This window comes from Centruroides sculpturatus, unplaced genomic scaffold (assembly GCF_000671375.1).
Source record: "Centruroides sculpturatus isolate CEXI.00-Female unplaced genomic scaffold, Cexi_2.0 scaffold1460, whole genome shotgun sequence".
In the NCBI taxonomy this organism is placed as follows: Eukaryota; Metazoa; Arthropoda; class Arachnida; order Scorpiones; family Buthidae; genus Centruroides; species Centruroides sculpturatus.
Window position 1 is genome coordinate 95,611 of NW_019385750.1, and position 25,862 is coordinate 121,472.

Below are 25,862 nucleotides of genomic sequence, written 5' to 3' on the forward strand. Positions count from 1 at the left end.
GAAAACATCGAACAAATATAACAAACTATTGTTAAAAGTAAATTATGAACTCTGTATCCTCACGTAATATTAATTTTGTATCGAATTTTCTGCATTAATTATACTAGTTTTAATTAATTGCAACTGTCGTTTCTTTCCACATAAGTATTAAAAATGATTTTAGTGTTGTTTCGCACAAAAAAATTATCAAATTTATATTCATTTTCATATTTTTAGTAGTTTTATTTATTTACTTGATAAATTTTTCTGATTTTTAACTTTTTTAAAAATTTTATCTTTTAATTATATGAGAGTTAACATTAAACTATCAGGCTGCGTAGTCAGTGGCAAATCTACATAGAGTCTAATAGGACTCCAGTCCTAGGCCTCCAGGTACAAATAAAATGAAATTGTTATCATAAATTTTAATACGTTTTTATTAATATTTCATAAATAAATATATCTCAACTCTGGTGTTTATGTTATTAAAGATGAATTTTAAACCCCAGTTAAAAAATTCTTGACTGTTAACCGTATAATAGATATTATATCTGCAAGTATCACAAGTGCTGTTGACGCGTTATCACTGGAATCTCTTCCGTTAACCTTGAAAGTACATCCCCTTGTTTACTGTTACAACGGGAACAATAATCACGACTTTACTCGTCTTTGCTCTAAATTTTGAATGACCATTTATTAATTAACTATAATTAATTCTCATATTGAATACAGATTGTTGGCATTCGAGAATATCGTAAATGGAGAAAATGAAGATAAAAGAAGAGTTAGAAACGAATTATTCGGACTTTACAATTGAACGAAACGAAGAAAAATTTGAAGTTGATTTAAAAAATTTCAAGAAAGAATTTAACACAGATGTGAAGTGTTATAAAACAATTAAATCGGAACCTTTAGAGGTGAGTGAAAATACTTTATTGTAAGATCGCAGTTTTGCTTTAAGGACGAGAAACAGATCTTTAACGCTGAAGTATAAAACGGAAAATTAAAAAAATATATATAGATATGTATATATAAATATATATATTTTTTAAAAATAGTATATTTTTATAAATATACGCCCAACGAGTTTTAAACTGACAAGTGAGTTACGTTATTTTCGATTTCAATTAAAATATATTTCTGCTCTTTACTATAAATTTGACGTTTTGGCCACAGTGTTCGTTTTAAAAGGGATAACGTTTTTTGTACTGACGGAATTTTGTGGTCCCACTGTCTTTAAAATTTTTTATATTGTTGTGTATACATTACAACTGACTGGCAATTACCTATTCCTATTGTATAAAGTCACGTTTTGCACAGTTGTACGTTTTACTTTCTTGGTATATCTTCGTAACATGGAAAAGTAACGCAGTTTTGTCAGATTTGACCTTCCGACTTTTTTGGCAATCTCCACGTTTTGAAGCTTCCTGAACCCAAAAAAGTAAAAAAAAAAAACAAAAACCAAACTGGTTGTGTGTGTGTCTGTTCACGTCTATTTCATTTAATATCTCAGGACGGCGTGAAGATAAAGGTACGAAATTCCGCATGGTAGCTTCTTTCTAAGGGGAATCGATGCTATTAAAGATCAGTTGTGAAAGGTCAAGAGGATGGATAGATAGACGGTAGTCACGTGCAGTGGCGTATGGTGACATTCGATGATAGGGAAGCTGTGCCGGCCCTGGATAGAATTATTGTGCCTCTAAGTTTTCCACATCTGGTCTCGACTTTTACCTATCTATCTCTGCTGTGTAAATTAAGAAAATACTGTCAAACAGTCGTACAGACTGTTTGACAGTATTTTCTTAATTTACACAGCAGTATTTTCTTAATTTACACAATATAAAGTGGGAATTTATAAATCTATTTTTAAATTGCAGCCCAATTCTTAAAAAAACTATTATTTACATATTCATATAGTATCAGATATTTTTAATTGGGCACGGGGTTTCGATAAACTGTATACATATCTTTGCTAAAAACCGGAATTCACGTTGTTTGAATTTAAAATTTTCGTTTGAAAGGGATTAAATAGATGACAGGCATTACTATTAAAAGAAAAGTAGTTTGTAGGCCATATTTTTAAAAAAATTATTTAGTAAGTGTATTTCTATGCTTCAGTTTAAATAAATTTTTTATTTGTTTTCTATAAAGGTCAATCAGTCTAATATTAATAGTATGATGTAATGTTATTTTATTTCAGATAAATAGCAAAGATAAACCAATTTACACAAACGGATCCACTATTTGGAGTCATTCTGGTTATAAAATCGAAAGAGGTAAGAGGTTTAATGCTTTTAATATAATGAAAGTATATTCCTACTGATAAGAATAATAAGTAATACATAAATTTATATTCATATAAATGGAAATGATAACATTTGAAAAACGTCGGGAACACGTTGTGTATAGTGAATAAGGATTTAAATAGAATTTAATATTATCAATAATATTTAATTCAGTTGACAGATTTAAAATTGTCAATTCAATTGATCAGAATCTTACAATAGAGAAAAGTCAAATTTAGATATTTTAGATTTCAATGAAACGAGCAATTATTTATTATGGCATCGTCACAATGCCGGGCTGCAATTTATAATCATATTTTTAATGTATTTAGTTCATAAGATATGTTCTTCATCTCAAATTAATAGTGGCTTGTCTCTGTTCATTATACTTTGCCTTTAACAATGCAGTTGTGCCGGTCATTTATTAACTNAGAGAAAAGTCGAATTTAGATATTTTAGATTTCAATGAAACGAGCAATTATTTATTATGGCATCGTCACAAACCTGGACTGCAAACTTTAATCACATCTTTAATGTATTTAATTTAAAATATATGCTCTTTACCTGAAATTAATAGTGGCTTACCTCTGTACATTATACTTTTCGTTTGGCAATGGAGTTTTGCCGGTAATTTATTAACTCTTTTCACGAGAAACGGTTTTTATTGAAATAACATGACTTTCGATCTTCATCAAATGCTCGGTGTCTCAAGCTCCTAATCTTTCCATAATATATGATCTCGGCTTTCTTTCATTTTCGTCGGTTGTCGAGATTAAGAAAAGACTTACACACAGACAAAGACTTACACACAGACAGTCGACAGTGAAAATTTATAGGTCTACAATGTTTTCAAATTACATCCAAATCATATGATTAAATTCGATGTGTTTTTTGTTCTAGCGAAAAAGTCTGTTGGTATTTATTTTATTGCTTCTATCGATATATGTTTGTGATATTCTGAAAAGAGTGGGGTCGCCATTAATAAGTGCTTAGACTGGGATGTAATAATTAATAATATAAAACGATTTTTTACGTAGAATCTCATAACACATAGCGCCATGACCAATTGTAACATTTTTGCTGATAAAGTTCCGGAACTCGTTGCCGGATTTTGTTTCTTTTCAAATCAAACTCAAAATAATTATATGCAAAATTATTATTGCATTACACATTTTTTTTTACTTATGAGAGTCGGTACAACAGTGGAAATAAATTATCCATCGTTAGGAAACTCGATGCATAAACATATCACTCATAAGCTCCATCCAAGTTATTTTTTTACTTTAGTTACTAAGTACTTTTGCATATAATATCTATTTAAGATTCAAGGAAATCATACTCGAACCACTTCTAATTGGATAGGAACTGTATTAATCACGCAGTAAATGCATCTGTTGACCTATGTACTAAGCAATATGTTTTTTAAGGAATGTTGGAATGCCATGAGGACAGGATAATTTTAGACCCAGAATGCACATGAAAATAAATCCTTGTACACTTAATTCTTACTTATACATTACTTGCGTTGAAAGAAGTTTTATTGCATACACATTCATGTATTATATATGATACGAAGTGTGAAGGAGTGACACATTGATACGTAACGCACTTTACAGTACATCGTACATACGTCTAAATTTTCAGACATAAAGTTATCAACGTCGACAAATAGAATTTTGTAAGATATTTTATATTTTTTGCTAATGGAAAGTCAGAACGACCAAAAACTTCGGGGAATTTTTTGTATTCATAAATGTCATTGTGTGTGGAGGGGCACGATGATTTTCTTCAACCTTTTTAAAGTTTAATAATTACTATGCCTTTTGTCGAAAATTTCTGAAATTTGAAAGGAAGATTTGTTTATTAAAGTAATTCATGCTTTTTTGAAGTTTTTGTGATTAAAGGTCTAGAGCAGGAATGGCCAACGGTTTGCGGGCCGGATACGGCCCGTCTGAAAAATTTATACGGCCCGCGTTACTCTTTCAATGTTATCTACGCAAGACCGAAGAGCTCGACGACGAAAAATTCTGACCCTTAAAAAAAAGAAGGTCAACAACTCACTGTGCGTTTAGAATTAACGCTTCCTTACAAATCTCCTAAGCACAGCGTAGAATGTTGATAATGCATGATAATATGAAAAATGTATCTGTAATCTCTATGTACAATTTAGTCTCTACGGGATGACATCAAAATGAGATCTCGCACTACCTCAAAATCTTCCTAGGGCAGTCTGTGGTTCGTTCGGCCCGTGAAAAAAGTTTCCTTTCCAATTCTGCCCGGAGGCAAAAACTGTTGGCCACCCCTGGTCTAGAGGCTAGAGATAATGCGGGTCGTGTGTATCTTCAGTAGGGTCAGAGATAATGAAGAGTTTACTCATTTTCTCATTTACAATTTTTTTTTATAAAACTCATCTTTATATTCAAAATCAAGCTTTACACACGTAGTTTTAAATGTTTCCGGAAAAGTTAAGCACTCGTTGCTGGTTTATTTCCTAAGAAAAGAAGCTTCTAATTATATTTATTATCATTTCTATCACACATCACACCAATTTGCCGTGACTCGTATCCAGTTTTCGGCTTATAATCAGAAGTAAATGATGTAGTGAAACATGTAATGTAATATTGTTATGTTAATTAATGAAAATATGCTGAGTTTTATTTTATCTTTCTAGCTCTTCTTAGAATCCTTTAACACAAGAACTTTGTAAATTTCACTACAGATATCAAGAAAGAAGAAGTAAAAGAGAATTATGATGTAAAACATATTATAAAATCAGAATGTAAAGTTGTTTTGAAAAAATTGAAGATTGAAGTAAAGACTGAAGATTGTAAAGATGTTCATGTTCCAGATGATAATGAAGAGGTAATGGTAACTAATACAAATTTCGAAATATTTTACAGTGAAAATTTAATATTAAACTTAGCTTTCTGAATTATTGAAAACTTAGTAATGAATATTATGCTTTAAATTTAGGTGTTTTCCGTATTAAATATAAAAATATGTAATATATAAGAAAAAAATCTAGCAACGAGTTGTGTAGCATTCCTGCATGTTAAGAGAGTTAATTTTTAAAAATTTATATTATTAATCACAGTAAATAAAAAAAAAGTTGTCTGTGGAGCCATATATTATAAAATTTCTTAATTATTTTAACTATTATAAAATGAAGAAATATTTATTTTTGATGGTAGAAATGCATTTTATAAACAATTGTACACTCTAACCACCAAATATAAACTTCATTAATTCTGAACCCACTCAAAATATTACACGTGACCATCTTTTTAATCTTTGACGCTTTATTACCAAAATGTAATAGTATTAATGCCCCTTATACACAATGACTGAACCAAATTTCGTTTTTTAATGTTCAATTCATTGTGAAATATTAAGTGAAATAGACGCAAAATAAAAGCACACATACACATATTCACGGAATTTTTTGCCGTGTTTTGGAATGTAGAATCTGAAATTTTGCAAAAAATCAGTGTGTGGAAATTGACCAGATTATAGTACTTTATTTTGTTATGTATATATTACTGTGAAAGACCGATTTCTGGCAAATGTCGAGATTCTCCGGTGAATGTGAGCATTCACACAGTCGTTTCGTGCATGTTCGAATATATTTGCTAAATATCATTATTTCTCACTTACACCGGCAAATGTCGACATTCAGCATGCACTGATGGTGAATGTTCAATAAAAATATTTTTATTACGTTAAGACAAAAATGCAACTTTTTAATATGTCAAAATAGAAGAAAGCTTAAGTAACAGCACATTTAAATAAACTGTTGAACTTAAAACGAACAGTACAGGTATACCTCGCCTTACGTCGGTAATTGGTTCCAGGAAAACGACGTAAGTCGAATTTACCTGTCTCCGAATCTACTTATCACTAGGAAAGCATTTTAAATAATATATGGTTAATAAAAATCTATTTTAAGCTTACAAACAAATAAATTTTAGTTTTTAATATAGTACAAAAAAAGTAATCTAAATTTACGAATGCGTGTACTGTAAATACAGTACATACTTGTATATATTTTAATATGATTTTATGTGCTTTAAACGTTTATCTAGTGATATTACGACTTCAATATTTGTGGCGGACAGACGTAAAGTCGAATAAAATGACTTAAACTTGATTTTTATTTTTCCATATACTTTTTTAACAAGCGACGTATAATCGGGAACGACGTAACTCGAAACCGACGTAAGTCGAGGTATGCCTGTACATTCTTAAAAAAGAAAAATAATACACAATAGTAAACTTACACATTAATTATGTGATTAACGTTATACAATCTTATTTATTGCAACAACTTAAACTGTTATGACACTTTGAATTTCACAAGAGTCCCTTGCTTTTACAACTGCATTTATTCGCGGAACACTTCTTTTTGCAATGACAGTGTGTATAGTCTTGCTTTCCACTTTTCAAATTATCTGCAGCTGCTTCTCTCAGCGATATTTCTTGAGAAGAAATCTCCTCTATGGAAAGTAACTTTTCTTTACAAATTACGAACTGATTACGGGTATAAAGCCGCTTGAGGGTACCTTTTTTGTTTGCAAATTTATAAAAGTCGGAGTCTTCTATTCCAACAACAACAACCGCCAACACATTTGGACATCTGTACGGCCACGGTCGACATCAGGGACTTGTATTCGTACTGTATCACCAATTTGAGCAGGAGGAAATTTTCTTTTTGAGGTCTGTAACATTTTCGTTGCTTGCAGTAGAAGATTCTCTTTCGCGGCCGCTCTTTTTATAGAAATAAATTGTGTTGTTCAGTCAGGGCTTGACATGAAGACGTGGTGGGTTGCATCTCCTCTTCAGTATTTTCCTTTGGAATATGGTATTCGTTATGGCCACTGCTCAAATTTCCTTCAAAAGTATTAACAATTTCTTCGAGCTGTTCTTCGGTTTCAATATTTGCGATTTGTTCGCCAGGCAAAGATGATGATGCTATGCCTCTTTTTGATTTAACGCTAAACATGGCTTCATGAGGACTTTCGCACATTCCTTCGTGATATGTAGTGTTCTTGGCAAATTGTAGAAAGGGCAAACCATCTGTCCATTTATTTGTATTGTTATCTTTCATCCATGCAGTTAACATATTCTGTATATCCTGATTGGCCCTTTCAACTGAGCCTTGTGTTTGACTATGACGAGGCTTTCAATGAACTATCTTAACATCTCTCCACATAGCGCATAGTTCGGATATAACTTGATTACAGAATTCCCTACCATTATCTGAATGCAATATAGCTGGGGCACCAAATGTTAAACATATTTGAAGGTGATATGCTACTTCTTCAGCTGTTTATTATTAACTTATATTCGCCATCCTTGTGTGACTACAGGTCTATCAGATCGACTTGACATCTTGAGTTTAACTCCGAACTGACCATTAGTTTCACAACAATACCTTTTTTAGGTGCACTATGTTTCATTTGACATGGTTTACATAAATTTAAATACATTACAACTTCATATGTAATATTTTTGTATTTAAGTTGCAATTCTTTAAATTAAGCATACGTGTTTTTTCTCCATCGCCTGTTCTGCTGTGAGTTTCAGATAGTATACTGAACAATTTATCATTGGTAACATAATACTGTATATTCGTTTCTCCTGATTTTAATAGTACAATTAATTTCTCTTCATCATTCATTTTTAAAATGTCAAAACGTTTTAATCGTCTGTAATACAAAGGTGTGCTGCACTTAGTTTTAGCAGAAATCACTTCAGAAAGTATTTTAGAGTACTTTTCTTGAGAAAAATAAAAACAATTGTTTTCTCGTTTACTTGCAATTAATGCATGTAACGTTTCAAAAAAAGTTCTTGGTTCACTGCAGTATCCATTCAATATAAATTAGAGTATTGGATAAAAAAATAAAATTTAAGAAAGCATTGTATGCAGCAGCAAACCTTGCATAAGACTGACAAACAGCAGTGTTCCAGAGTATAACAAATAGATACCACGTGATTTCAATTGCGACAGAACAAAGGATTTGGCGACAGGCTGTGCCTTTCTGTCAACATCGGCTTCTCGGGTGTCGTTTCGACCTCCACCAATACTTATCTATGCTTGTCGACATACACCTGCGATTGTTCGAATGTATAATAATATAACCAAATATTCGGTCTTTCACCGACGTATTTTGTATGTGTCAACATTCACCGGAGAATATTGACATTCTCTAATTTCGGACTTTCACGGTAACAGGATGCGGCCAATGTTGAGGAAAATTACCCGACATACAGTCAGACCTAAGATTTAAGAAACCCTTGGCAAAATTTACTTCGTGATCCATTGATACGACAATATTACAAATTTATTTATTTATTAACAGATTAATTTATTTTTCTAATACTATGTAGACATTAATTAGATAAACACAGATTATAAGAAATTAATAAACCCTACAATTCCTAATCATAATTAGTTGTAAAGTAACTGTTGATTACAACAAAATAATAGAAACATTGCGGCCGAAGTTTTCATCGCTAAAACGTGAACGTCAAGCGCCGTCATCTTGTAATCCTAGAAGTTTGACAATGGCGTTTGGAACGTCAAACGTGGCGAGTAGAAGTTCGGCTTAAACGTTTGCTTTTTCTCTGTTTTATATTAAATTTATGATATATTTTATTAAAATAATAATTATTTAAGCATTTGTTAATAACATTGTAACGAAACAGACGATTTAATCCCAGAATTATTTAATTACAGTCGACGATTATTTAATTAATTACATGTTGTACGAGTCACTTAGATTTTACAAATACGTGAGCCGTTCACAGCCCAGCACACGTAGTTGTAAAATCTAAGTGAATCGTACAACGTGGAATTCATATAAAACCGAAAAATCAACAGTGTTATAGGGGGATCGACTATATTCAATTTTTTTTTTAAGTGAGGTACAGAGCCTATAGAATTTTATATATTCGTGTTCATAATAGCTTATCGTAATACTGTGAAAGAAAATCTGTTCTTTTAGAGCATCTTCTGCCATCAACAACATAACCAGGTGACGTTGTGCCACGTACGTCACCTTGTGGTGCAACATGTTTTACTTGGGGTGCATATACTTTTCGTTCTGTATAGATCGATCTGTAAAATCGAATCAGTCCTTGTCACGTGATACAGATAGCTTTTTCATGGCGAAAAGTATACAAGTAGGATTCAAGATGGCGGAAAGTTAAGGAATCATTTTAGATACGTTATCAGAATTAGATTCAGAATCCGAGGAAGAAGAATTAATTTTGGTTAATTATTTAGCACAATACAGAAGTAAAAAAAACAAGTGCAAAATGCAAAATAAGGTGTGCAAAATAACTAATTACGTTTCAGGGATTGCATTAGAATATACGCCAAATGTTTTTAAAGAACACTTTCGAGTAAGTCGACTTACGTTCGAAAATTTATAAATTGATATTTAAAATTTATAAATAAAAATTGTTCCCATTTTATTACAATCAAAAGAAATAGTAACAGAAAAAGGAAGGCAAGGAAAAACTGCTCAGACGTTTGCTATGAAATACGGTATAACTGGAGTTATTGGCTGTGTGGATAGGAAGCATATAGCAATCAATGCCCCTTTAGAAGAACCTCAAGTATATAAATTATATAAATAAATAGAGTTTGCAGTGGTGATGGCTTTCTACATGCAGATTTTCAAATTATAAGAAATGGTGCGTACCAACTTTCAAAGCATTTAATAAGTTACCCACGTACAGAGAAAATGGTTTTTTTTTTTAATTAAAATCTAAAATTATGTTTAACAATAAGTTTTCATCGTGTCGACAGACTATTCAGAGAGCATTTGCTCATCTATTTGTTCGGTTTAAAAGGCTGAAGTTTTTGGATATGTGTTTTACTTGGAGTTAAAATGTCAAACGTGTACTTCTGCTTTCCGTACAAATTTAAAGTGTATACTTCGGCTGCAACCTCTCTAATATAATAAAATGAGCAAAACAATTCAATAGGTGTAAAAATCTTTCTATACAGAACTACTCTCCTGGTTTTCAATGGGCTAAATATTAATAACATAGATCTGTACCAAAATCAGCCTACTTCATTAGTAATATCATTTTTAATGGACAAGATGGAAAGTGAAGAGTTTCTCTTGTTATTTTGTTAATTTCTTCAAAAGATTAAATAATTTCTACAAAATTTTCAAAACAATTAATTTTAATGCAATTTTCTAATCATTAGCTTATATATGAAATTACAAATAACGGATTTGTAATTTAAAAGTGTGTAATGACTTTTATATTACTTTTCCGACTATTATATTAAACAAAGAAAAAGTATGAGGATCGGTCAAAAAATGACTCCCCAAGAATTTTAAACATAGAACACTTTCAAACGTCGAAAAATGCAAAAAATCGTGGATTTTTATCAGAATCCGAACGTTAGTGTGTGGGGATAAACGATTTTCTTCACCCTGATTGAAACTTAATAACTCCTGTTCTTTTCTTAGAAAATTTCTGAAATTTTGCAGGAAACTTTGATTATTAGGGAAATTGAAACTATTAAATTTTGCTGGTTAAAAATCAAGAAAGTGAGGAAATAATGGATGCTGTGTGTATCTCCAGTAGGATCGGACTTAATGATGACTTTATTCGTTATTTGCAGCAAACTTTTTTTTTTATAAAAATCATTTCTACTTTCAAAATTCAGTTCTTTGCTTTTCTATAATAGTAAAAAATATCATATTTTATTTTAAAACGTTTAATTACAGACAGCGCCACGAAAATTTTAAAATGTTTCCGGGAAAGTTGAGCAACTCGTTACTGGTTTATACATCATAAATGATTATTCGTTGATTGTCATGTATTGTTTGTATATTGTTTAGCCTGTCAACAATGAATACTTCACTCCGGAAAAAAACTCTATCAGGAATGAAATAAACATCCAAAGTAAGTAACATGTTACTTAGTTCGAACTTTTTATATTGGTATTATTCAATGGGCAGTTGAAGAACTGCATTCAAGTTTCAACTGTCATACATTTAACTGGTATTAGATATTTGAGAATTATAAATAACTACCGACTTCGTATTAATATAAATTTAAACTTAATAAAAGTATGTTAGAATTATCAGAATCAGTAAATCACAACTCATGAGTTGTTATTTAATGATTCATGTAATGTGTCTTTGTTCGTGGATCCGCTAAAATAATAAAGGAAATGATTTGAAACGAAGTAATCGGAGGCTGTATAACTTATTTAATGTACTGTACTGTATATATTAGCAATGTGTTTTTTTAACACGTTGCTAATATTCTTGAAAAACGTATTTTAATTCAAAAATATGAAAAATACATCGATTTTTCTTCTCAACTTAAAGTCCATAGACTTTTTCTGTAACACCTTTTCTTATGCCTTGTATTTAAACGAACGACATAGGTATACTCTATCAATTATACAACTACAGCAGTAACATTTTAATATTGCAGTAATGTTTTGTTCATTCAAATATTATAGGTAATTTTTATGTTATTTTTTAATCTTTCAGTTGAGGAGGAAGAGCAGATTCAAGAATACGATATTCAGCACAATTCAAGAAAACAAAAGCGTTTTAAATATAATAGCAAAACAAAGATATACGTTCCTTCCAGAGGAAAATGCAATAAAATTTATGATAAGATTAAAAGGAAATACTTCAAGGTTATGTTTGCATCTCATTCTAAACAAGAATTTACGTGTGATTTATGTAAACAGACTTTTACAAATAAGAGAATATTACAAACACATCTGTTCTGTCATATTGGGAAAAAACTATTTCGCTGCACATCCTGCAATAAGAAGTTTTTGTGGCAATTTCTTTTGCGAAGACACACGAAAGAACACAAAACTGAAAATGAAAACGGAAACTCTCATAGGAATTTACGTATGCAGCCATCTGAAGATCGAATGAAGCCATCTCCAACAGATGGTAAAAAATCTAATATTAAGCTGAAAAACGTGTTTTGTGACATTTGTGGTAAGCGCGTTCGATATGGTAAAGGCCGTTTAGAAAGACACAAAAGAATACACAGAGTTCATGCCTGCAATATATGTGGAAAAAAATTTAGATTGAACTGTTTATTGTTGCAACATGAACGAACACATAGTGAAGAACGACCTTTCAAATGCGATATTTGCAATAAAAGTTTTAAACTCAAAGGTTATTTAAAAAATCATCAGAAAACTCATAACGATGAACGTAATTATACTTGTCAGATGTGTATCAAAAGTTTTAAAACAAAAAAACATTTGCAAGCTCATAAAATAGTTCATAGCAATCAATTTAACCATACTTGTCAGGTATGTAACAAAAGTTTTAAACTCCGTTTTAATTTAAAACAGCATACTCGTATACACAGCAACGAATACAAATATTCTTGTGATATATGTAACAAATATTTTAAAAAGAAACAGTATTTGACAAAGCATAAACTTATTCATAGTAAATATTCTAATATAAAGCGGGAGTATTGCGACATTTGTGGTAAGCGCGTTCCATATGGTAAGGGCCGTTTAGAAATACACAAGAGAATACACAAAGTACAGGTATATGCCTGTAAGATATGTGGAAAAGAATTTAAGAGGAAAGGTGGGTTATTGCAGCATGAAGCAACGCATAGTGAAGACCGTCCTTTCAAATGTGATATTTGCAATAAGAGTTATAAACAGAAAGACAGTTTAAAAATACATCTCATAACTCACAGTGACGAACGTAACTATTCTTGTCAGGTATGTAACAAATATTTTAAAACAAAAAAATGTATGATAGCTCATAAAATAGTCCATAGCAATCAATATAACTATACTTGTCATGTATGTAACAAAAGTTTTAAACGCAGTGCTACTTTAAAACAGCATATTGATATACACAGCAACGAATACAAATATTCTTGTGATATATGTAACAAATGCTTTAAAATAAAAAGCCGTTTGGCACGTCATAAATTACTTCATAGTAATCAATTTGACCATACTTGTCAGGTATGTAATAAAAGTTTTAAATGCAGTTCTAGTTTAAAAACGCATATTCGTACATACAGCAATAAGTGCAAATGTTTTTGTCGTATATGTAAGAAATATTTTAAGACAAAACATTCTTTGAAACAGCACAACATTATTATTCATAGCGATAGAAAAAAGTATGTTTGTGACATATGTAAAAAAGTTTACTCCAGTACAGCTGCCTTAACCACACATCTTCGTATTAAACATGAAAATAGGTGATTTTACTCGTGAAAAATTACCTATAATATTTGAAAATTGAAGAATATCCTGAGTTAACATTGAACAATGAACATATGTATTTTTGCTATATCTGTTGGAATCTATTTAAGACTGAATCCACGCTAAAAGAAGATTGGAAAATTCACATTGAAAAATGTAATATTTGTAATAAAGAATTTAAAAGTAAAACCACTTTAATTAATCATCAGAAAATTGATTAAGACATAAAACCGTTTCGTTGTGAGAATTTCAATAGACATTTTACCGACAAACATGTATTAAAATTTCACAAAGAAAACAATCTTCGTTACGTTCGTGAAGTATGTAACAAAGAATGTTATTTTATAAGTCGTTTATTGAGCCATCAACTCGTTCATCAGAATTAAGCATATTTTTGGAGAAATTGTAAAAGCAGATTAAAAACAGAAACTAAACTGAAATTACATTAATAGATGTACTAGAAGATATAGAACAATACGGACTTCTCCTTACTTTTATTATTAATTTTAAGTATAACGTGTATTAAACATACTTAATATAATGATCTCAAAGTCTTTAGTATAAAGGGAAATAAATGTAATGTGTGTGTAATCTTTGAAGAAAGATGTCAAGACTGTAATTAAGTATTTCTGGCAAATAATAAATAATTTGTGGAAATTTACTCAGGATAAAAAAATTTTGTTTAATGTTAATCTAATGTATAATTAATGTATTAATAGTAATAAAATATTTTAATAAGTATTCTATTAACGTACACGTAGTATAAGTATACTACGTGTTTTCTTAACTTGCTTTTTCACTATTTGTTTTAATGCAGTATTAAAATAAATATATTCATATGTACGATCGTTATTTCTTTATCTTTTATATTACAGTTACAAATATCTGTAATTAGGAATAATGTAGATCTAAAAGAATAAATTTAACCCAAACATTCGTGACGTTAGGTATACACGAAGCTGTAAGAATTCGATGGCGGTGCCCTCTAACAGAGTTTGGCACAGTTGTGCATTGTGATTGATTTATATTTATCACGTGACTTTAAAATCGATAACATAAATGACGTAGTCAGTTTTCAGTCTCAGTATCTTTAGCCTGTGCCTTCATTTATATATTTATAATACATTGAGAATTTTCCCGCCAAACACGACAAATGATTTTTTTATTGAAAAAATAAATATTGAAGGATTGAGAGTAGTTTCAAGTCGAGCTTGACGTTGTGATGATGTTTCTCAGTCCTTGACAAAGTCTTTTTTTTCTATGTTGCTTAAGTTCACTGCTCTCGGGGGTCTCGGTTGCTCTTACTCTTTTAGATCTAGAATTCACTTGACCAATTTTATTCTTACGCTTTTTCCCAAAATAGCGATTCTATTTAATTTTATTTTGATAAAACAAAGATGAATTTTATGTAGGGTTGTCATCACCCAATACCTAAAAGAATGGACACCGTTGGGGATAATCCCCGCGAACCCTGTTGATCCCTTGTGCTTCCTATTTTTTATACACATATGTATAAATAAAATACGGAAAAATAAATGTATGGAATGTTCAATAATCAGCGATAATATTAAACGTCAAAAACCGTAGTACATGAAGTAACAAACGTTGAGAAAGAGAGCAAAAATTCTGTATTTTATTAAAAAAACAAAAGAATATCAAAACTAAACTGACCGCATGGCTTCCTACTTTTGATATTTCTGTTATTTGCTTGCCATTTCCAGTAGTTTCTTGTTGGCAACAACTCTTTTGTACGTAACTCGGCATTCTTCTGTGACGTTATTACATATTTGGAGTTCTGCTTTGACAGAATCTACTTTCAAACGATTTTTCTCATTTTTCCAAACTAGTCATTATTGAGAAAACTCGTTCGGCATGAGCATGCTACATGCTATGGAGAAGATATAGGCACTGATTTTCTTTAGATTGTGAAAAGGAATCTCTATGTCACTGTTATTGAATAACTTCAGATAGCGTTCTTCGCATATGCTGTTTACCACCTCAGGATTATTTATATTTGTCTCCTCAAACCCATACGCTCCGTATAATTTATCCATGTCAATATCAGGTATGTTACATGCCTTCACCACATTGCAGAACTCTTGGAAAAGTATGAGGCTAAGACTCTACTACCGTAAAAACTCCTCACCGTAAAAGCTTTTAATCACGTGACCCTGATATCTTACGCTTGAGCAGGCCGTAAAACCAGCGTAAAAGCGAGTTGAGCTATGTTCAACTTTCGACACGAATACGACCGTAAAACGATATCTTCAACCTATCAGAAGTCAGTGGAACTACGTCATCGCGACACGGAGCTAAAATGGCGGAAAACGAGGTTTTGTGTTCGTTCCCTCGTGGCTACTTTAGAATAGATCCGGAAAGATTTATCGAAAACATTCGAAAGTATTCGTGTATCTACGACAAGAGGTAACCCGATTATAATAATGGATACGAAAGAAAATCCTTCAATTTAGAGGAGTATATAATAAAAAAGCTAAGCTGATAAGTACTGTATATTATCTTAATAATACGATAATAAAAGTTAGTATATGAAAGTAAAGATATTATTTTTACTACATTTGTAATTATAGTACAGAAAAAACTCGTAGAATATAATAGTCTTCATATCGTTATATCACGTATACAACCGTCTTCTGTTTCTACCAATTCACGTGCGAAGAAGTATTTACTTTCCACACTTGGAGCAGCACCGTCGTCGTAAAAACTTCGCGCTAGCTGGACCTCCACCGTAATCCGAGCGCAAACGCAAATAGTTCACGTGATTAAAAGCTTTTACGGCGAGATGTTTTTACGCCGTTTTTACGGTAGTGGAGTGTTAGCCTGACTCTTGTTAGGCTCAATTTTGACACTGTAGTAAAGGCTGTTTTCGGAGAAATCATATTTATCGCTTCAATATTTCATTATTCTTTTATCGAAAATATCACATAAGTCTGCATCACATTTCCTACAAGCATTAAATTTGTTTTTTACTGCAAATCCAAACAAATTACCACTCAGCCTTTTTTGAAGTTTAATTTTAAGTCATTGTATATCTTTATCAACTTTTACTTTGCAATAGATACTACTATACGATTGGGGGTGTTTCGCAGCATGATACACTTTGCAGTCAGAATTTTATCGTCCCGAGCAGATTGGACTGTAGAAACAAACGATAATAATGGCGACTTACTTGCAGTTCGAATATTGGTTTTATATGTCAGTAGTAGCATGTCTTTCAATCGTACTTTTGCCTTTACTTCCTATTTCCGCATCACAACGGCATACTGTGCAAAAGGCATAAAAGTAATCTTTTCTACTTTTGGAAACGAACCCCCCCCATGTATTTTTATTTATTCGTCATGGAATTTCGTCTTACTTTTCGGCATTTCCCAGTACGAAATTAATGGCTATCGCAGTCTCTTTTGGAACCTGCAGTAGTTTCAGTTTCATAAATCGACCACGCATTACGGTCGTTTAGTAGACGGAGAAACGAGCGGACAAGTCTGGACGTGGGCTGTTGATGTGAAAGTCTTTACTCAAACAACAGTTCTAGAAAATAATTCGTCGAGAGAAGAAGTACGATAGACGAAAAGTTTAGCGATGCTAATGCGATTGTGAAGCGAGCTGGGAAAAGTGCTGCGACATCGGCACTCGGTCCAGACAACTTGCAAAGAAAATGTCTCTTCTTCTAGGAAGTCAGCAACAGTCTGCTTACAAATTTTAATAGAGAGGTTGCGGCCGGCGTTTTCATCGCGAAAACGTGCACGTCAGACGTTCAGCACCGCCTTCCTGTAAGCCTAGAAGTTGTACAATGGCGTTTGGAACGTCGAGCATGATTCCACTGACGTTTTAGTTACCATTGTCACAAACCTAGGCTTACAGGAAGGCGGTGCTGAACATCTGACGTATACGTTTTCGCGATGAAAACGTCGGCTCTGTTCTCGAGATGAAGGAAGGAAGAACGAACAATAGTGGAAACCTATAATAAAAAATGTCGTAACCTGCAGATAACAGCGAATTAAAGCATACTAAATAGCCACTTTACAGTAAAAAAATCCTTTTTAATGGATCCTTTTTAAAGTTATTATTTTATGAATGATTCTCTAGCTTTAGTTTATGTTTTACTGTTTTAAGGCAGTGATTCCCAAAGTGGGCGCTATCTCCCTCAGAAAAACTTTGAGGATCACTGGTTGAAGGTATTATTGTCTAACATTTTATCATGATTTCAGTTTGTTCCGTTATCGTTAATCCTTCAACGACTTTTGCTCCAAACCCCAACATCCTAACCACAGCTCTAATCTATCTAACTCTTGCAGCCTGTCGTATATGTTGGAGCAATAATGGAATGCCTTTCTAACTAGCGCTTTAAACTCTGGAAGCTTATAGGTATGTGAATCATTGGAGGTTGAAGGGATGTGTAACGACGATCGTGATGTATACCTTCGTGTTTAAGGAACCGTTTTTGAGTAAAATGCCAATGTGTAAAAAAATGCACTTCCGTAGTACTAATTTGCTCCAATTTAAGTTTAAACCATGTTTGTTGGATATTGGTTGCTTGCTGTACTCTTTATTATATGTATTTTTTTAGCGTAAGGTTGCCGTTGAAAACAAATGACACAGGAACACTTTTAGTGGAAAAAGTTCGGTTTATCGATAGGAAAGGATATGAATTTCGGGCTTAACACCCCTCTTCAGTCCTATTATAACAGATTTATCAACAAAATTATTACAGAGTTATAGATTTACCAATTGTATTGAAATATTTAGGATACGCGTACACAGGTTTATACAATAAAACATAATTACCTGAGATTATAGTGACTGTTACGACAACACGATTCGTGAGAAAACATAGGCGAAAAAAGGTGATGAATGGAGCTAAAATTCTGTTAATTCCACCCTTATACATATTAGAACAGTATAATAACATGCGCTAGAATAAAAAGGGGGATAAACTTAAATAAAAAATTAAGTACATAATTAAGAGGCGGAATTTTTATAAAATTACTAAGGGTAGGATACGTAATAATTACGATGAAATGTAAAGAACAACATAGGCCAGATAGGAGAGGTTAAAAAAATGTGAATATTTACTGAATGTTTGGTGTGTTGACTTGCCAAGTGGGATACGATGGAGGGAGGTAGTACATTTTAATGGTAGTACATGTTCTTTTTAATATACACGGGTGTGCTGGAGTAGTAATTGATTACTTTACTGACTTCACAGGGTTTTATATATTTTTTAAAGGTAATGAAATTATTATTTCTTAGTATAGTGATGTCTAAAAAATTAACTTTGCTGTTATTTTCATTTTCTATTTCAAAACATATATATATATGTTTTTTTTTTTATATTGTTGGCGTATTGAAGTATGATTTGAGGGTTGGTTAATTGTTTCTTATAAACAACAAAGCAGTCGTCAACATAACGGTTGTAGAACATTATACCGTCAAATTTATGGTTAATATTGTCGATGTTAATCATGCACAGTTCAGCGAGTTTTGGACCGATGCAAGAGCCCATAAAGATATCATCTAATTGTCTAAAGAAACCATTATGTAAATATATAAAATTACTTGTCCTGACTGACTGACTGATTGATTCACCATCGCCCAGAGCAAACTGCTAAACCTAGAGGTAAAATTTGGCATACAGTTAGAGTAGGTCATGAAAACGCACACTAAGAAGGAATTTTTCGAAATTTCCCCCGTGGAGGAGAAGGAAAAGATTAAGTCTTAACCTGAATAACGGATTTTACTGTACTAGTTTAGATGCTATTTTTTTGTTTTTGAGTACGTTTAGTCTTCATTGAGTTTTGTATTTATTGAGTACTTAGGTAGTTATATCCAAGCTCAACATTCTCCTATCTTTATTTATATTGATATTTTGGAGATTTTTTATGAACTGGTCAGAGTTTTCAATGCTATTAATTGAATTATCAAATATATTTAGTTTATTTTAAAGGAATTTCTCTAAGTTGTAAAGAACGTAAAATTTAATGTTAACCAGTGAGCAGTAAGATTGATTTAATTAATATGTTATTACTGTGATGTTGAACTTGGGTATTCTACAGTTGAAATGAAAAATATTATTAATATCTTTTGTATTAATTAATTAAATTCTTTAAGTTTCGTGTATGCTTAAAGTAGGATCTTCGGTTAAAGTGTAATATATCTGATGTAATAATGATCTAAAATGTGTTTAAAATTGGCCCTGACATGATCTCTCTCGTCAGTTTCTATTTCAGTTAGTATATCCTCTAAATTTACTTTGAAATCATTATAATTTATTGGGCAATTAAAGTTTAAACCTTTGATAAAAATTTTTTTAAGAAAATTAGGTATTATGCAATTATTTTAATTTACAACTAACATTTGTTTACAGTTTTTTCGTTCGTTTATTGTTGGGTAATTTAATCTTTTAACTAATTTATTATATTTTCTACGTCTTATCATAGTCGACCTCATAACTGTGTTTACCTTTGACTTTTTTGATTTTAGATTTGAGTTTTTTTAATTTTGTATCTTTTAAAATTAATTATCGATTTTAAAATTAACTTATTTACTTTTTACCGTCATCGTTTTGCAATGATGACGATATGTATTTAGGTAAGGTTAGTGTTGGAAGTTGTAATTTCTCTAATAAAATAGTGTTTAGATACCAGACATCTGTTAGTAACTTGTTCAGTTCTTTTTCATCTTTTTGGTGTTCGCTAAATCTGCCAAGATCCAGCGAACACGAAAAAGATGGAAGAAGAACTGAACATTATTCAATGAGTTTGAGTATATGTTGAAGTCTATAAATAACTGTAGCACGTGTATAGTCTCGGAGAAAGTCCTTCTTTAGTCAAAGAAGATCTATCCGAGACTACAACAGTTACTCCTTATAACCCAATCTGAATTAACACATTAATATATCACTAGACTCAACGGATTTTATTGTGGAACCGAAAACTTTTATTAGCGTAACCCTAGGGATCCGCGGAACAAAAGTTGGAAATCCTTGGTCAAATAAGTTGCCCAGTGGATAAAATCACTGAACACTGTTGACTGTGAATTCGTTCCTGATTATAGGGAACGATAATCAGGAACTCTTTGCCCAAGTAGAGATTTAAGGGTTTCTTTACTTCTGCAACGCCTAAACAACGGCCAGTTTCCCATAGAAAGTACTTCCGAGAAGATCTCCCTTCAGCAAATTGACCACATTTTGCATTCCTTTATACAACTGTAAACAAAACAAAAACAGAAACTTTTTAATGCACAACAGCACGTTTATGACTTACATAATTATTTTAATGTATAATATATTGTTTTGTGTTGTTTCTACATTCTTTAGCCTGTCACGAACAAATTTTTCATTCCCGACAGAAATTTTAACAGGAATGAAACGAACGTACAAAGTAAGTAACACATTACAAGTTTATTTGTTAATTAATTTAAATACTTTTTCGAATATCAGACTTTACATATAAAATTAGCCTTATGTAACATTTGAAATTTTGCGGCACTGTCACATTTTATTAAAAAAACAACCTGTTATATTTTTTCCTATTATATGATAACATAAAGCTTAATTTTCAGGGAAAAGGTAAGTTTTTATTAAGATTCTAATTGTTAATTCTGAGATAAAGCCGTTATTAAATCTGACCTTACTGGAGATACACACGACTTCCATTGCAATAGTTAATAATATTTTATAATTAAAGTTCCGAAATTTTAAAAAATTAAATGTGCTTGTAGTTTTAAAACTGTATCCTTAATGATATAGCTAAAGAGATAAACATTTTCAATGTGTTACAAAGTTCTGCACTTCTGCTGGACATTTATTGATATTAATATGTAAATAAATTCAATTATCCTTAACTCTTTTTCTTAAATTGTTTGTGGCAACATCCGAAATAATATTTTATTTAAAAGGTGTTTATATAATTTTTTATATTACAAAATGGCAAAAAGCTTAATTTTGTGGGTAGAGAAAAAAAGGTTTATAAAAAAAAAACTGTAAATGCTAATAACGAGTAAAACATTCATCGACATTTTTTGCCGCCCAATCTGGTCTAATTTCACTTGGAGACGAAAAATAACCAATCGGGAAAGCGTAGTGTCCAATCGAAAAAGAAAATTCGGAGATAAAATTCTTTAAAAACTCCGAATTTCAATGACAAAGTAGGAATTTCCTTTTCACACCTCACAGCTTTACTTTATCCGACTTCTTGGATACTCGAGGAGAAATTTATTCGCTCGAATAGAAACACATTTTATAATATTCTAAAGATTTCACATTGGCTCAAAGTAAAAGAGTTAAATTGTTAACATCTTCCGCCTCATTTGTCCATCACCCACATCTTTCATTTACATTGACTTCATTTCAATTGTCTTTTTCCCTTTCATCCCACCCTTACGGCAACCTCACAAACGTATATTTCTATAATAAAAGTGTTCACATTGTTATAAACTTAAATAATCCAACTGTTTACTATCATCAGTCTTTCGATGAGTATCAAAAATATAATTTTAGTTTCTTACAAATCCCAGGGCTGACTCGATCAGGTCGCCATTTTCATTTCAGGGTTGATCTATTCTATTCTGCTTCGATAAAACCCTGAATCAGTCTGAACTAAACACTTAATGTTCCCACCCTATGATACGCTTCTTTTCTAGTCTTCTCAATGGTTTGTGAGCGCTAAGATTGGCTTTACTTTACTTCTAGACTTATTACACCACCACAGGACATCAAATTAGATTTAGAAAAACACTATTTTATTTTCAGAATGCATTTCGGACATGGAGTCCCTCATCAGCTATTTGCTACAAAATTAATAGGAGGTTAACAATTTTTATAAAAAAAAACGTGATTGACAGAAATGAACAAAAATGTGGACTTAATTTGACATGTGGATTCGACGCGTTAAACATTAATTAAAAAATTAAGCACACGATATACAAGATTTTCCATTTAAAACGGTAATGTTGGTGCAATAAGATAATAATAAACTGAGATTCTGGTAAAACAGTAAAGTTATAAAAAAATACATTGTTAACAAAATGATAAGTAGATTCACAGTAACACGAACAGAGTAACAAGACGATTCAAAGTACATTCCAGGGTAACTGTCGCCCTTACCCATATCCGTTTTCACACCTCTCCTCTCCCCCCACGCCTCCTCTGGTCAAATATGCGTACCACGATTCATGTAATTTTTGGCCGGAGTTGTTATTCATGATTTCCTCTTTGTTTTTTATTATTTCTAAGTGTTCGTACAATCTTCTTTTATAGGTATTTTTCTCCTTTCTAAGTATTTTGACAGTATTTTGTCAACAATCTGTTTTGAATAGAAGGTTTTAAAACTGCTGAGTTTGAGTTTACATTTGCTTAAATAAATAAATAAAATTCATATAATAGGAAACATTTACCTCTCCTAATTAAATGGAGTGTCATCAATCAATATCAATTAATAAATATCCATATTAATTTTACTCGAATTTTTTAATGAGTAAGGTCTATTTCACACTATGACCGACTACTCCGACCCGATTACAAATAATTAACTGTTTAAATTTGTCCTACTGGAACGACCCGTATGTCGACCCACTTCTGTTGCCATGGCAACACGTCTTGGAGTCGGACCAGTCGAACCACTCGGCCATAGTATAAAAGAATCCTAACAAAGACAGGCAAGTAAAGTTTCTTTTCGTTGTAGCAGTAAATAAGGGGTGTACTGTCAAAGTTAATAGAAGTCAACAGGTAGCGCGTCATCAACTCACGTCATAGTTTGTAGCTACGAAACCCACGTGATATATGATAAACAAATATTGTTTCTAGAACCCACCTCGTTTTTATCACTCGTCTAGCAAACACGTTGTTACATCGTCAGTCCTTTTCTAGGTTTCCCCCTTTCATTTAGAGGACTGATGCTATTTAAATTTCGATGATTTAAGGTCGACGGAGTGGAGGGTTAATGGGAGTCGCCATTAGGGTAGATGAACTCATGTGTCGCGGAAACGAAAAGCGGTGACGTAAACGCATTTGCACACGCGGTAGCATTTACATTTCGGCGCATGCGTACAGTATTCAAGATGGCGAACGATACCGACACTGCTGTTATCCACGTGTTTACAAAGTTTTGTACGGCTCGCTTCATTTAACTAGAAGATTTTGGATGATAGATATTTTGTTGGATAGAGAAAGAACTGCTGTACAAAATACGCTTATTCCTCGATCAAGATCTGTCGATAAAGAATACTACTTCGACTAAGATTCGTTTGTTTTTTCCTTTGAATTAAATTATATGTGATTATTTGTGTAAAATTTATTATCCTTTTCTCTTTATTCTAATGTCCGTTATCTCAGTTTCCACATCGTTCTTTCTGCCATGACAACACCACGTGATTTTATTTTCTCACGTGACTACCAGACGAACCGTTATTGGCTGATAGAAACGCGTTATGGCGAACTTAATGACGATTTTACTCGTTACTAGAATTTTTTAAGTTTTTATAAAACTCGTCCCCACTCTGAAAATTAAGGTTTCCCCGTTTTATAATATTTAAAAATATAAAATATTTTAAAAATTAAATATAATAACAGAGGGCGCCAGTTAAATTTCAAATGTTGCCGGGAGATTTGAGTTACTGGTTGCTGGTTTATCCCTCTATCGAATTTCCCTTTAGAATGCAGAGAGAGAGAGTTCACAGAATAACTTAAATATAATATACCTGTAATGTTTTTACAATTATTATTTAAATCGGAGATATTTCTCTTCGTCTTCGAATTTTTCTTTGTATTTTTTCTTATGTGCGTCGAAGGTATGTCTTTCTTTCATACAGAGAAGTTTTAGGTGGCAGATTTCAGAGAACTATCCTGTGTGAGTGTGACCTCATTTTTAAGCGCCGAACGCCTCCAATTAGGACTACACAGTTCAACTTCCGACACGTGTCGGAAGTTGAACTGTTTAGCGCAGCGGTTCCCAAAGTGGGCGCGACACCCCCCCATGGGTGGATAATAAATCAAAGGGTGGAAAAGAAGTGGACGACGGGAGATTTGAGTTACTGTTTCAGGGGAGACTAGAGGTAGAGTATTTGCCTACAGTAACCGTAGGCAAAGGGTGGGGTCACTGACAATCTTTTTCTTAACTGTTTTTTAAAACTGGTGTGAAGGTACAACGATTTTTAGATTTGGAGACTAAAAGTGTGAATTTCATAAAAAAGTTTTTCCTAAAAACATTTCCAGGTCTTTATCACACAAGGAAAGATGGGTTAGGGAGCGTTAATGTACAGTACATTAACAGAAAAGGTAGTTTTCCTCCAATTTCGTATGTTTTACAAAAATAGGGAGAAATATCGAACAATAACGAACTGTTGTTTAAAGTAAATTATGAATTCTTGATCATCACGTAATATTAATTTTGCATTGAATTTTCTTCATAAATTATACTACTTTTAATTAATTGCAACTGTCGTTTCTTTCCATATAACTATTAAAAATGATTTTAGTGTTGTTTTGCACAAAAGATAATCAAATTTATATTTATTTTTTATATTTTTAGTTGTTATATTTATTTATTTCATTTTTTTTCAAGTTTTTTCCCATTAATTATAAGAGAGTTAACATTGAACTATCGGGCTGCGCAGTCAGTGGCAAATCTACATAGGGACTAATAGGACTCAAGCCCAGGGCCCCCAAGTGTCAATAGCGCAGAAAAATTGAATTATCATCATAAATATTCATACGTTTTTATTAATATTTTATAAATAAATATATTTCAATTCTAGTGTTTATGTTATTAAAGATGAGTTTAAAAATTCTTGAGTGTTAAGCGTATAAGTGATATTATACGCTTGTGATACTTGCAGCTATGCTGTTAACCGTATAATAGATATTATATCTGCAAGTATCACAAGTGTTGTTGACGTGTTTTCACTGGAATCTCTTCCGTTAACCTTGAGTGCATCCCCTTGTTTACTGATACAATGGGAATAATAATCATGACTTCACTCGTCTTTGCTCTAAATTTTGAATGAACATTTGTTAATTAACTATAATTAATTCTTTGATTGAATACAGATTGTTGGCATTCGAGAATATCGTAAATGGAGAAAATGAAGATAAAAGAAGAGTTAGAAACGAATTATTCGGACTTCACAATTGAACGAAACGAAGGAAAATTTGAAGTTGATGTTAAAAATTTCAAGAAAGAATTTAACACAGATGTGAAGTGTTATAAAAGAATTAAATCCGAACCTTTAGAGGTGAGTGAAAAATACTTTATTGTAAGATCGCAGTTTTCCTTTAAGGTCGAGAAACACATTTTTAATGCTGAAATATAAAATGGAAAATTAAAAGAATATATACAGATTTG

General features: G+C 31.9%; 1 protein-coding gene across 6 annotated transcripts in view; it reads left to right on the forward strand.

The window, feature by feature from the left end:
• Window positions 1-25,862, forward strand: part of LOC111641769 (oocyte zinc finger protein XlCOF6-like) — a 36,689-nt gene that overhangs the window by 675 nt on the left and 10,152 nt on the right. For 2 of the 6 annotated variants that reach the window (XM_023387986.1, XM_023387985.1), the window contains exons 2-3: window positions 712-896; window positions 2,180-2,255. In XM_023387986.1, coding sequence (XP_023243754.1) covers window positions 738-896; window positions 2,180-2,255 — 235 coding nt within the window. In that variant the 5' untranslated portion in view covers window positions 712-737. Of the gene's footprint in view, window positions 1-214; window positions 897-2,179; window positions 2,256-4,983; window positions 5,127-11,128; window positions 11,193-11,791; window positions 14,246-24,190; window positions 24,310-25,344; window positions 25,753-25,862 lie in introns of those variants that run through there. The other 4 variants (XM_023387987.1, XM_023387984.1, XM_023387983.1 and 1 more) reach the window with 4 other exon arrangements.